At 53.7% G+C, this 13,780-nt stretch overlaps 1 protein-coding gene across 1 annotated transcript; it reads left to right on the top strand.

The window, feature by feature from the left end:
- The first annotated feature begins 7,403 nt into the window (after positions 1-7,403).
- Positions 7,404-13,780, top strand: LOC120649963 (probable histidine kinase 4). The gene is made up of 11 exons (XM_039926913.1): positions 7,404-7,973; positions 8,429-8,662; positions 8,760-8,926; positions 9,888-10,106; positions 10,194-10,380; positions 10,470-10,521; positions 10,627-10,856; positions 11,044-11,142; positions 11,309-12,015; positions 12,489-12,977; positions 13,085-13,780. The coding sequence occupies exons 1-11, from the start codon at positions 7,629-7,631 to the stop codon at positions 13,350-13,352; spliced, it is 2,997 nt and encodes a 998-aa protein (XP_039782847.1). The 5' UTR covers positions 7,404-7,628; the 3' UTR covers positions 13,353-13,780.

Below are 13,780 nucleotides of genomic sequence, written 5' to 3'. Positions count from 1 at the left end.
GAGCCATTTATACCAAGGGGCTCAAATGGTACCTCGCAAAATGTCGACATGGTGATTCTCCAAGCGGTGAGGCTTCAATCCGGAGACCAACGCTCTGATACCAATTGAAAGGATCTTGATCACGCGATGTCGTAGCCTAGAGGGGGGTGAATAGGCGTTTCTTCGAAAATTGGCACTTAATCCCTGCTGGGCCTGCCTGCCTGGGGGTGAATAGGGGGATCGCCATCACGTGCCTCATATACTGCAGCACCAGTGCCTCCCAGGGGGGGCTCGACCTCGCCGTCGCCCTTCCCCTTCGGGATGCGCAACGCTGCCGCCTACGTCTCTTCAATCAGCACAAACTTCACCAAGCATGAGGATCTGCTGGGTCATCATCTTCTGTCGATCCGCAGCCTCGTCGCGTCGTCTCCTGACGAATCCTACCCCGAGACGGCGAGCTCGATCGCCGATGACGTCAACTTCTTCATGAACAACTTCACGGCCGAGGAGGCCGAGGACTACTCCGGGGTTCGCGACCCCGACAATCTCTGCTCGTTCCAGCTGGCAACGCCTTACTGCCTCACCTGCTCTGAAGACTCCAGCGAGGGGGATTACGATCCTGCCCGGGAGTGCTTCATGGTCCAGCTCGCGGACGGGCAAGACGACAACGCCCCGGGTGACGACGGGAATGGCAGGACAGACGCACAGGCGATCCAACCGGTGGTGCCACCTGCAGCCCCTTCTTCTTCGTCAAGCTCGGTGGCACGACAAGCTCAGCTGGCGCAGCTCAAGGAGCTTCAAGCCAAGCTCGACGAGCAGCGTCAGCAAACCCAGGAGCTGCGCACTGCACATGCCCAGGCGGCGGGACGTGTTGCCCGGGAGCGCATCCTGGCCGACGACAACGTCGACAAGTCTCTGGAACAGAAGACGGCCGGCGAGAAGCTCGTCGCTGCGGCCTACCTACTCCAAGCTATGCTCGAGCCATCGACGCCTTCGGGCCGCAACCTGCACCGCGAGGCGCAGGAGCTCATCGAGCAAGCTACCGTGCAGCAGGCCAAGAGTTCCGCGTCTCGTATGCGCTCGAAAGCCCTGGAGCAGCCTGGTGGGACTGCGTACCAGGACCGCGAGGTATCAGTGCACACACCACCAGCAGGGAAGGGCAAGGCAGCCGTAGCGCCCGGTAAGAAGGCACCCTCGGTGCACGAGCGCATCGGAAGAGTTCTGAAAGGATCTTGATCACGCGATGTCATAGCCTAGAGGGGGGTGAATAGGCATTTCTTCGAAAATTGGCGCTTAATCCCTGCTGGGACTGCCTGGACCGGTCAGACCGGTATACCAGACCGGTCTATGCAGGCAGATAGTCCAGTCAGCAGGAACAAGTCCCCTCTCGAGCTTGAACCTATAACAAACTTGGGATATGTGTCTTGCAGAGTATTTCTAACAATAGAAACAAGTCCCTACACTCAAGTAGAGCACACCCAAGTAGATCAAACGGAAGCACAATTCAAACTCAAAACTATAAATGCAAGGTAAGTAAATCAAACCGAAATAGAGATGATGCAATGAAGACACGGTGATTTGTTTGACCGAAGTTCGGATTCACCACGTGCATCCACGTGTGAATCCTACTCTCCGTTGAGGAAGCTCGTAGTGACCCCATGGTCAAGCTATCTTCTCTTCTCCACTATATGACCATGCGCCCTCTTGGCACACGATCGAAGCCGCAACAAACTTGCCGCTGCTCACCACAACCTTGGGAGCTAGCCGGTGATGCCTAGCCGTCTAGGAGCCGATGCTCCAAGAGTAACAAATGCTTCAATCGAGTTGGCCGATGCAACCTCAAGTGCTCAAAGCTTGGGATGTTTCTCTCTTGCTCAAATGACTCTCAAGGAATGGATTCACTCAACCCAACTCAAAGATTCACCTTGAATCAAGCAACTCTCACAAAGAGAAGTTGGGGACGACTCTCCAAGTGCTCACAAGGCTCTCAAGATGTTCTGAAATATTCTAGTATCAGCACCCACGAATGGGTGAAGTCATGAGGTATAAATACTCCTTCTCACAAAACTAGCCGTTGCCCTGTCAGTGTTAGACCGGTCAGACCGGTCCCCTAGACCGGTCAGACCGGTCGGTTTTGAAAACTAGCCGTTGGAGGCTCACCCTGCTCAGACCGGTCAGACCGGTCCCTTGGACCGCTCAGACCGGTCCCTCTCTGTTTTCTGCAATTAGCTATCACTCCTTAGGCTAAACTCTCTAGGGACTGGTTTGAGCACTTTTGGTATTGTCTAAACCTACTGATATTGCATCCCTCTTGATAGTACGGCATACCTATACTCAAGTGCACAAATGAAATATACAATTTCCACGATTACTTGAGCTTCTTCATAACATGATCATGCCGACTTTTCTTTGATCAATACCATGAGGGCATCAACATCTTCTTTCTTTTTAGCATACCCGCTTTGAGCTAGTGACTTTGAATCTTTGAATTGCATAGGAATGAAATCCACCTTGATTCACAAGTCACCTTCTTTTCTAGAATAATGACACTCTTCATCTACCCGAGGCTGCCGCCTGAAAAGGCGCGCCCCGCATCGCACCATACGAATCGGGCCACATCGCCCACCACCAGCGGAATACCCGCGCGCGTGACTCGCGACTCTTCATCGTTTTCGAATCAAGACGGAATATTCCTTCGGGGGTCTCTTTACCCTCGAAGGAATCGCATTCCGAGGCCTTACTGATTAGGAGATCGAAGCCTGGCCCTCCGTGGGGTTCGACAGGCGCCCCAGATCGCCAGAGTCAGGTACTGCAGGGATGTGCCGTACAAGATACCCTCGAACGTGGAGTTCGAGACATCCTACGCAGTGTTCAAGGCCAGTCGAGGGTGCCTAGAAGGGGGATCCCATCGAGGGAGAGCATCGAGCCCTCGGACCCTATCGAATGGGTCCGTGCCCTGCCAAGCGAACCCTCATGAGCGCTTCATGAGACGTGTCCATGGACCACGAGCTGACCCCTATCGAACGGGGCACGGACGTCCGCTTGAACAACCCGCTAACAGCTCGCCGAAGCAGCCATAGCTCGCGGCCCGGGCATGGGTAGCATGGTACGCTTCACCCCTCCTCCTTGCGGAAGGGCGATGAGGGTCGTAATCAAAGTCGAGGGTTCCCCTGAACGCCTTCACACGGGCCTAGGCTCGGGGGCTCCTCGCACACCACGATTCAAACCGCACCCTCGAATAAGTCGACAACCGTCAATTGTTAAGCTCCACGTGTCTAACCAAACCCTCCGCTGTTAACGTGCGCTCTCCTGATGGTTAAGCTGAACACCGGGCCGCTGTACCAGCACTGAGAATGCCGAAGCCGGCTGAAAGAGTGCCGATGCCGGCTGAAAAAGACGCTGGACGGTCACCCCAGTGAAGCTACCCAGTGGGACAACGTTTATAGCCCTTGGACGAGCACAAACTCTCCCCCAAGGTCTCAGGGGCTACACCCGCGGGTGCGCTGACGCGCCCCCGCGAAGGAGACTTCACACATATTCGAGGGTCGTAACTCTCTGTACACCCCTATACTCTCGGTCATCCTCCCCGTGGAGGGGAAAGGGAACTTTATTGCTCAATGCAAATAAAGATTACAAAGGGTTACCGGCGCGAAGCCGTCGAAAGATACAAACACATTGCCACCTACGTGGCAATTTTCCCTGTCTTGGGGAGGAGCGAGCGACGAAGAAAGGCACCGAACCCCTGGCTGATGCAACGGCCAGGTTGCTAGGGATGCGAGGAACAGCCCCCAGACCGCACGGGTCCAGCGGGATGCTTTCCTCGCAAGCCTTCTTCTAGCATCTCCTCCACCAAAGACTATGCGGGGGGTCGAGCTGGCGAACAGCGCCCTCCGCACCGTCTCCCCGAGAGCAACCTCGTCGCCGGGGGGAACGATGCGAAGAACAGCCGCCAGACCTGGCGCCAGCGCCATGGTCAGGCGCGTCCATCCCCCTTCAGGCTAGGGGACATCGCAGGAGCAGGACCCCATGGGCCCAATGCTCTTCTGCGGATCCCACTTAAGCTGAGGGATGGTGCGCACGCCCACTCCGGTCTTCCCCCCACCGCTCGCAAGCATTCGTCTAGCACCAAAGCCTAAAAAAGCCAGGCCACCCCATCTGGGGGCCGGTCACGAAAGGCAAAGGAAAACATTACAAGATTTAGGCGATGCTGGAAGACAGAGCTGGGAGGTTGGAGAAGAAAGACAACCCCTAGACCCCTATTTATAGCTGCACTGGGCACAAAGCTTCAAGCTTGTCTAAGAGCGGAGGCTTGTATCGCCCGTGACGACGCGGCACTCCACGAACAAAGGATGTCCTCGGTCACCACGCCGAGACACGACCGAACGAAATAAAGCGGAGCTGAGCCCCTGGACGCTAAGCGGTGCAGCATCGGCTCTGGCCGACTGCCAACGAACGGCGCGCCGCAAAGCAACCAGGAACGCCGGGGCCAAGGCCCTACGTGCGGGACATCACGATGAAAGCACCAGCTGCTAAGCAGCGGGCGCCATCGTCGCCCTGGCCCCCCTCAGTGCACGGACACGTCTCGTCCTTGAAACAAACAAACAAAGAGGCGCGCGCCTCGAAGTACTCCCCCCTCGCGCGCACTACCCCGACTGGCGTGTTGTCACATCCGCCGGGCTGGCGCTCAGGCTCGTCTGGCAGGTGTGCGGCATTGTCTAATCACGTCAAGGGGGAAATCGCCGAATCACCCTTTGGCCGAATCCTTTGACTCGACCAAAGCCTCGGGGGTTACTGTCGGGTACCACGATTAGGGATACCCTAATCGGGGTACTAAGATCACTCTGAAAAACGCAAAACACATGTTAAGCGACTGAGCCCACGAAGGCCCACGGCCTGCTTCCCATCCGGAAGAAAGAAAAGGACTCAAAGAAGCCCAGCGTACGGCCCATTCGCATCCCCCTCGAACCCGCGGAACGATCTCCGCCTCGCTCGAGGGTCCCCGTCGAGACCCCTCGACTGCGCTCCGCATCTCCGCCTCGCTCGAGGGTAGCGAATCTACCCTCGAGCGGGTAAGTCATCTCCGCCTCGCTCGAGGGTAGCGAATCTACCCTCGAGCGGGTAAGTCACCTCCGCCTCGCTCGAGGCCACCCCTCGGCACAAGGGACAAACGGCCCCGCCGTCCAACTGCCTGTCGTACGAAGGCATTGAAGGCCAGCCACTCCACCACGGCACCCAGGACAGGCGGCGTCCGGCCGCCATTCCCACAGTGGATGTGACCGGGGTCCCATCCGCTGACTCCGGTCACCGCTCCGCCATCCCGGATGCTGTAGCAGCACTGTGGGACATGCGACGCGGGACAAGACAGGCTCGACACCGACCAACCGGACCGGCCTCCCGCTGGGGAAGGGGTCCGGCGACGTCACGTATCCTTCAAGAGAGGGGCGCTCAACACACACGGACGGAGTCCCGGACCTCCCCCGTGAGGGGTCCGGGAGCTCCACGTGTCCCCCGGACCTCCTAGTGTGCACGCCCGCACTCCGACCAGGGGGTCCGGGGCCGCCGCGCGCTCCGCTGCTGCTGGTGCATGCAGGACCCTAGTCCGCAGGGCCCACTGAACGCCACTGCGCCGTATATAGAAGACCATACACCAGCGACGACCACGCCACCTGTAGGGGCTGGCAGGACGACCGGCGCGATCTTCGCAGGATCAAGGACGATATCCAGGACAACTGCGACGCCCGCCGCCATGCCCCACAGTGTACTTCCTACAGTGTCCGACCACTATACCCCGCGATTCGGGGGAAGACGACGACTTCCACGCCCCCACTCATGTGCGCCGCCCCTCCTTGTGACTATAAAAGGAGGAGGCAGGCTTCCTCTCGCCGGGCTGCCTTCTCTCTCTGAGGACGCTCAGATGTTTCCGGACGTGATCCATCATCACTTACGCTCCAGCATACCTATTCACCGCGCTCAGCACTACTGAGCACTCATTTCAATCGACTCCATTTCTAGCAGAGACTTGGGAGCTTCCCTCCCTCTCTCGCCTCGCCTACTACAAGCCCTCCGGGTGCAAGATAATACAGTGCCCTCGCACACCCTCTTTGCTGGGTGTACGGCCCCGCGGCCGGAATCAGGATAAACCGTGCGTTACTGTGTTGTCTCTTGAATCATCATCTGGGACGAGAAAACACGCAGCATTTACTAGTTAGGATACAGACCCCGGGTCGGGACACCTACAAATATGATATGCGCCTGTCCCCTCCATTTTTCCGGCGATAATGCTAACAGCCTACAAGTTTCTAGGTGCACCTGTTCTATAATGCTAGCTTTCGGAAATGATTGGGCGTGAGCTCCTGTTCCGGTTCCGCTACGCCGTTCGGAGAGTCAGACACAGCTGATGATAAGCTGCGGGGGGCTAATGATTTGGACTTGGTGCAGAGGGGACTATCCCAACGGCCACGGACGCGATCACGGATCACTTTTAGTAAACACTTCGAGGCCGCACGCGCGAACTGCCGCTGCATTCCATTGCCCCACGACCAAACACGACCTGATCCCGATGCTGGTTTGCAAATAACCGGCCGCGCGCTGTCTCGTCTCATTGGGGTGGGGGGGGGGGGGTGGGAGGGGCGGGGGGTGGAGGAGGGGGGAGGGGGGGGGCAGGTAAAAAGCGGCTTTTGAGCCGAATAATCAAAGAGGGAACACGCACAGGGGTTCCGTCCCCTGATCAGTAATCGCGCTTCGCTTCACTCTTGACCCATGTTTGCACAGAGCATCATCGGTGATCGCAGCGGCGGGGCAAAAAGGCGAAGAAGAGCGGAGCGGATCGGCGAAAAGATTTGTCCGGGGGCGAATGGCGCACCGTTGACTGTTGACGACGGCGATCACCGGCTCTGCCGTGCCGCCTCATCCTCGCCGATACGCTCGCTCTCTTTTGGACCCGCGCCGGATTCGTTGCGCGCGCCGGCCCCACCACCCAGTAGGGCACCCACGCGGGCGCGGGCAGGCGGGGCCAGGCGAGCGCGCGGCGAAGGGATCGCCCCCGCAACGTATCCCCGCGACGGCGACGCGCGCACCCGCTGCTCAACCACTGCCCGCGACCGCCCGGGCCCACCCCCTACCCCCGGGCGAATTCACCAAACCCACACGGGGAGGCGGCTCCTGTGCCCCCTAGGCCGTAGCCGGCCGGCGGAGGGCACAAACCTGGGGGACGGGGGCGCCGACGTGGTGCGGCGGTGGGGCTCGGATAAGGGAAAGCAACGGGGCACCAGCTGCGGCCTCGGGCAGCAGCGGGCGGGCGCGGCGGCGGGGTGGGCGGGGCCGCGAAAAGGCCGGGTCCCATGCCGGTGGCGCCCGCGGGGAAAACACACGGGTTATTTTAGTCGCAGCGTATCTCGTGAAATCCAGGAAATTCGATTCACTCGGCGTCCGTCTTCTTTCTCCCCCGTCGCGAAAAGCCGCAAGCCAACAAAAACACATCAAAGCTGCGAGCAAGCGAGGGGAGAGAAGGGAAAAAAAAAGAGGAGGCGAGGAGGCCCCTCTCTCTCCCCTCTGTCGAAGGAGGTGGAGGAGGAGCAGCGGGCGGAAGCAGGGGTGGTTGGTGGCCTGAGCGGCGGCGCATGTGAGGCTGCGGAGGTCGGGGAACCAGGATGGGGTTGGGAGGCGGAGTCGGGGAGGCTGCCGCGGTGTCGGCGGCGGAGGAGGCGGGGAAGGAGGATGGGGAGGGGCCCGGCCGCGGGTGGCGCGGGAAGGTGAGGCTGAGCAGGGTGGTGGCGGTGGTGTGGGTGCTGGGGGCGGCGGCGTTCTGGGCGGCGCAGCACTGCGGCTTCCGCCGCGCGGCCATAAGCAAGGCCGAGGAGGGGCTCGTCAGCATGTGCGAGGAGCGCGCGCGCATGCTGCAAGACCAGTTCGCCGTCTCCGTCAACCACGTCCACGCCCTCGCCATCCTCGTCGCCACCTTCCACTACGAGAAGCACCCGCCCGCGCTCGACCAGGTCCGCGCCCGCCCCACTCCTTCGCCGGACCGGAGCCCCCGCTCGCGTGCGGCGGCTCCTGGCTACGTTGCCCCGTTCCTGCCCGGCTGCCGCGGCGATGTTTGTGGCCTCTGATGCTCTGCGCGCGCAGTTAATTGCGTGTCTCGCCGTCTTCGGAAAATCCTTTGCCATAACACCTCGACCATGTAGTAGTAGTACTTAGCTCTGCCTCTGCTGCTGCTGGTCTGCTGCTTCCACTTCATTTAATTAACTGTCAAGCACATGGCTCCCTGGCGGCATAGGCCACTGTGCGCGGACCGTGCATGCGCCACTTCTTAAATGGAATTCTCTTTGCTGTTTTTCTCTCCTTTTTTTTTTGTTCGCTCGTGCGCGCGCGTGATTTGCCGATGCAGATTGCTGTTCGGCCGATTTGTTTGTCGGCCGCGGGCTTTATTTTCGGGTGATTTCTTGAACAGGTCACATTCGCGGAGTACACAGCCAGGACGTCGTTCGAGCGGCCGCTGCTGAGTGGCGTGGCGTATGCGCAGCGGGTGGTACACGCCTACAGGGAGAGCTTCGAGCGCCAGCAGGGGTGGATCATCAAGACCATGAGGCACGAGCCGTCGCCGGTGCAGGACGAGTACGCGCCGGTCATCTACTCACAGGAGACCGTCTCCTACATCGAGGGGCTCGACATGATGTCGGGCGAGGTCTGCGTCGTTATCTTCCGTTTGGTTTCTTGGGCTACAATTGCTCTCTGCTGGTGTTGGTTCTGAACCTCCTGGGTGTGTTTCTGTGGTGCCGCAGGAGGACCGCGAGAACATTTTGAGGTCAAGAGCATCGGGGAAGGCGGTTCTGACGAGGCCGTTCCGGCTCATGTCGGATCACCTGGGTGTTGTATTGACGTTTCCTGTTTATCTCGACGATCTTACTGCTGATGCCAAGGAGGAGGATCGTGTTGCGGCCACTGCAGGGTGAGGTTTACCTCCAGTTTTCATTAAGCCTTTTCTGCATTCAGTTGATTCCTCTTCTGTATAGAATCCACTGCCTGTGGCTGTTCATAGGCCACAGCATTCATGGGACCCGTATGATTTAGTGGTGAAAGCCTATGGTTCTCAGTTCTCACTGGGCGCCGCTAAAGCAATTGTCAGTGACTCTAGAAATGGAAAGGAGACCAGGGTCTGTGAGATACTAAATAAGAAACGGGACTTCTATAATTGACTGGTATCATGTGTTTTTCTTACAAACCAACTGTTCTCTCCACCACTCCTCCAATTGCAGCAAGCGAGTTTTAGTGAGGTAAGGGTTATGTTTGGGGGAGATGATTTCTCCAGCAAGGCTCCAGGGGAGTTAGGGTTTTGGGATTTGGGTTAGGGGCTTATGTCAGGTGCCTCCACTCTCCGTAGCTCCAGGCTTAGGGAGTTAGAGTGGATGGCTAGGGAAGCTGGCCAGCCTGGTGCCTGGTGGCACACCACAGCAGCTGAAGAGTGGGGTGGTGAGATTGTGTCGGAGTAGCAGTGGCTTGCAGGGTCCGAGGCTCGGAGCAGAGCCAGCTCATTAACATCCCATGGAATGGAAGACAGGTTACCATAGTGGTGTCCATGGATCCGGTGGAGGAAATCACCAGGGTGGGACAAAGCAAAGGGATCAAGAGGAGGAACAATGCTGTTGGATTTAGATCTGGCGGTCCAAAATCGATTTTTTTTTTGTGCATGCAAAACTTGGGGCTTACAGAAATGATTTCAGCTGCAATTGTGTCAAAACTACAGTTGTGTTATTTCACCTCACGTGTTACCATGTCAGAAAATGAAAAGATTTAAATATGTAACTATTCACACTCGGTATTTGAATTAATATTGGGTAAACATGTCTTCTTTAATTTTTTTATGTTTATTATTATTATTTTTAGAATAATTTTGCTGTTTATTTCCACAGGTACCTTGGGGGAGCTTTTGATGTAGAATCATTAGTGGAAAATTTGTTGAGGCAGCTAGCTGGCAATCAGGAACTGGTGGTAAATGTTTACGATGTCACAAACAACTCAAACCCTCTCCTCATGTATGGATCCGAAGTTCCTCTTGGTAACCCCTCACCATCACACATCTGCATGCTAGATTTTGGCGACCCATTCAGAAAGCACCATATGATTTGCAGGTAAATGTGTGCATTTATTATTGGTTTATGTCGTCTTCTACTTTGGCATGATCTAGTTTTACATCCCACTGTCCATAATCTGAGCAGATACAGAAACAAGCCTCATGTCCCATGGTCTGCAATTACTACGCCATCTGGTGGCTTTGTCATATGTATGCTTGTGGGGTACATAATATATGCTGCTTGGAGTCGCTATGATAATGTTAAGGAAGATTGCCGGAAAATGGAGGAGCTGAAAAAACGGGCAGAAGCAGCCGATGTTGCTAAATCTCAGGTTTAAGTTAGTTGCAATTTTTTTATGTCCTAAGTTTGTACTAGCTATTTTCTTTTGGAATCTAAAAGAATCTTGTTTGTCAATGGTAGTTCCTTGCAACTGTTTCTCATGAGATCAGAACACCCATGAATGGTGTCCTAGGTAATTTTTTTTTTTTTGATCCCACAACATATTCCAGTTTGCTGTGAATTTAGCTCATTCTTAGGAGGAAAATCTAGTGATATACCCTATTTCTTGGTTTTGTAGGGATGCTTGACATGCTGTTAGACACAGACCTAAAGCCAACCCAGAGGGATTATGCACAAACTGCTCAATTCTGTGGAAAGGCTTTAATCTCCCTGATCAATGAAGTGCTTGACAGAGCGAAAATTGAAGCTGGAAAGTTGGATCTTGAGTCTGTACCATTTGATCTGAGATCCATCCTTGATGATATCATTTCGCTATTTTCTTCAAAGTCAAGAGAGAAGGGAATTGAGGTTGGTTCTTAGTTCAATAACACTTGTACAGATAGCATCATTCAACAAGGCATTTCCATGCATTATTTGCATCAATATCTTAGTGTATGCAATTTCCATGAACAAACATTCATAGAGTTGATCATCCTGCATGTCTAATTTATTGTTCTATCCTTACTAATTTCCTTTTCCCCTGCAAAAATTGTAGCTTGCTGTATATGTCTCAGAAAGAGTTCCTGAAATCTTGTTGGGTGATCCTGGAAGGTTTCGACAGATAATTACAAATCTAGTAGGCAACTCAATTAAGGTAAGTGTGAATGATCTTTTCTTCCAAGCATGATTATGAAAGTGAAGGCCGTTTTATGTACAGGTGGAGCATCTCAGTTTTGGCAAAATGTAGGGGAGTGTTAATTAGCACTCTAGAGTTTGTTGCCACCATAAGTTTTTGATTGATTATTCTTTTGCACTGACAGTTCACAGAGCGGGGACATATTTTTGTACAAGTTCATCTAGCAGATCACTCAAATCTTGCAACAGAAGCCAAAGTTGAACCAGTTGCAAATGGGATGAATGGGCATAAAAATGAGACGACTGCTGTAGCAACCAGTGTTTCTCGCAACACACTAAGTGGTTTTGAAGCTGCTGATAGCCGAAATAATTGGGAAAACTTCAAGCTTTTGCTTTCTTATGAGAAAAATGAGATGCCTTATGAAAGTGTATCTGATAAAGTGACTCTTGTTGTAAGTGTGGAAGATACAGGGATAGGAATTCCATTGGATGCCCAAGGCAAGGTGTTCACGCCTTTCATGCAAGCTGATAGTTCAACTTCTAGGACATACGGTGGTACTGGAATTGGACTGAGCATCAGCAAATGTCTTGTTGAAATAATGGGTGGTCAGATAAACTTTGTCAGCCGACCCCATGTTGGCAGTACATTCACATTTACTGCTGTGCTCCAAAGATGTGACAAAAGCGCTGTTAGTGACAATGAGCCTGTTATGTTGCACCCTCTTCCATCCAGTTTTAAAGGTTTATCTGCACTATTGGTTGATAGAAGACCAGTAAGAGCTACTGTAACTAAATATCACTTGCAAAGACTGGGGATTACCTCAGAAGTTGTAGCTACCATTGAACTGGCTCTTGGTGCGTTGTCCGGGAGAAATGGCCATTCCCTAGCCAGGTACTTCTCTTTCCTACATGCTTTCTAAAAGTTAAAACCTGAAGTGATTGAGCTACCATCTTGGGGATGTAGGAATAGCATAGCATGCTTGTGTACTTGCATACTTGCACGAGACTTCTTTTGAACAAGGATATTTTCTTTGCAACAATTTAGCTGCAGAAGAATGATCGTAGGCATATTGATTACTTCAAAGCAGTACTGGTTGGTTCATTTCAATTCTAATTGTCAAATTCATGTGATTCGTTTTATGTTTGTATCATTGCTACTTTGAGCTCTAGTTCATGTGATGTTCTTGCATACCATTTATACAGTTCATAATTCATTTTTGGTAAATATTTCTAGGAAAAGGCAGTTTTTACTCTTTTGGAATGAGCTACTCAAACGGCTACTAAATTAATTGTTAACTACAATAATTTTACATGCATGTTTGTTCCTGTTTCTTGAATCTAACTAGTTCCTAATTTCTTGTGCAGCACGAAGCTACCATGCATGTTGTTGATTGAGAGTGATTCATGGAGCTCAAAGATGGATGTTTCCTTACGATCTAGACTCCTGGAGATGAAGCAGAATGGTCAGACACCTGTATTACCCAAAATTATCCTTCTCGTGGCTGCAGAATCGGACAAGCTAAAAGGAAACTACGCTGTTGATTCTGTGATCACCAAGCCTCTAAAAGCAAGCACACTTGCTGCTTGTCTATTCCAGGCACTTGGTATCACACAGACACAGCCAAGCCACGAGAAACGCGACAGCTCAGGTTCTCTTCGTGGGTTGCTTCTTGGCAAGAACATATTGGTGGTTGATGATAACAAGGTAAACCTTAGAGTGGCTGCTGGCACATTAAAGAAATTTGGAGCAAAGGTGGAGTGCGTGAAGAGTGGAAAAGATGCTCTCGCCCTCCTACAAATCCCATACAAGTTTGATCTCTGTCTCATGGACATTCAGATGCCTGAAATGGACGGGTAAGTTGTGCTATTCAAGCTTTCGCATGTGAACTTGAGCCTGTTATTTTCCCTTGTCATTCTCTTATTTTTAGTTGAAGGCAATACTCAACTACTTTGTACACCAGGTTTGAGGCGACCAGGCACATACGGGCAATGGAAGCGAAGGCGAATGAGCAGGCAGACGCAAGTAACAATTCACATTCAGAAACAGACTGCACGACAAGGGCAGGGAAATGGCACTTGCCGGTCCTTGCAATGACCGCAGATGTCATCCAGGCCACCCATGAGGAGTGCACGAAGTGCGGGATGGATGGGTACGTCACGAAACCCTTCGAGGAGAAGCAGCTCTTTCAGGCGGTGCAGAAGTTCTTGGACCCTGGCATGCCCAGCTAACACCGAAGTGATGCATCCTGGTGCGTGCTGGGAAGCCCTGACTCTGAACTGAGGCAGCCGTTCTCTAGTTCTCTTCCAATTCCAATCTGTAATTGCTTAACCGAGGACGCGATCTGATACGAAGAAAGACCGCCAGTCGCCGGGGTTCTTCCGGGCTGAGCGCCAGCTCAAGGCTGCGGCGCGGAGCACGCCGGTCAAGGCAGCACGCAGCCGTCGCGCGTGTAAATGTATTGTATTGGCAGGGACCCTGTTTATAGCACGTAGTGTGGCCTGCGGCTGCATGCGTGCTGACGAACCTCGAGCAGAGTTTTGTTGTACAGCTTCCACGATTTTTCTGCCCCAGTCCAGTCCGTTGAGGAAGGCAGGCATGCTTGCTGGGTGCAGTGCAGCAATCGCTAAAGGAGATTCTCAGTAGTTTTTGCTCTTTA

This window comes from Panicum virgatum, chromosome 9K (genome assembly GCF_016808335.1).
Source record: "Panicum virgatum strain AP13 chromosome 9K, P.virgatum_v5, whole genome shotgun sequence".
NCBI lineage: Eukaryota > Viridiplantae > Streptophyta > Magnoliopsida > Poales > Poaceae > Panicum > Panicum virgatum.
Note: the sequence above shows the minus strand (reverse complement) of the source record. Positions and strands in the feature narration are given on the sequence as shown.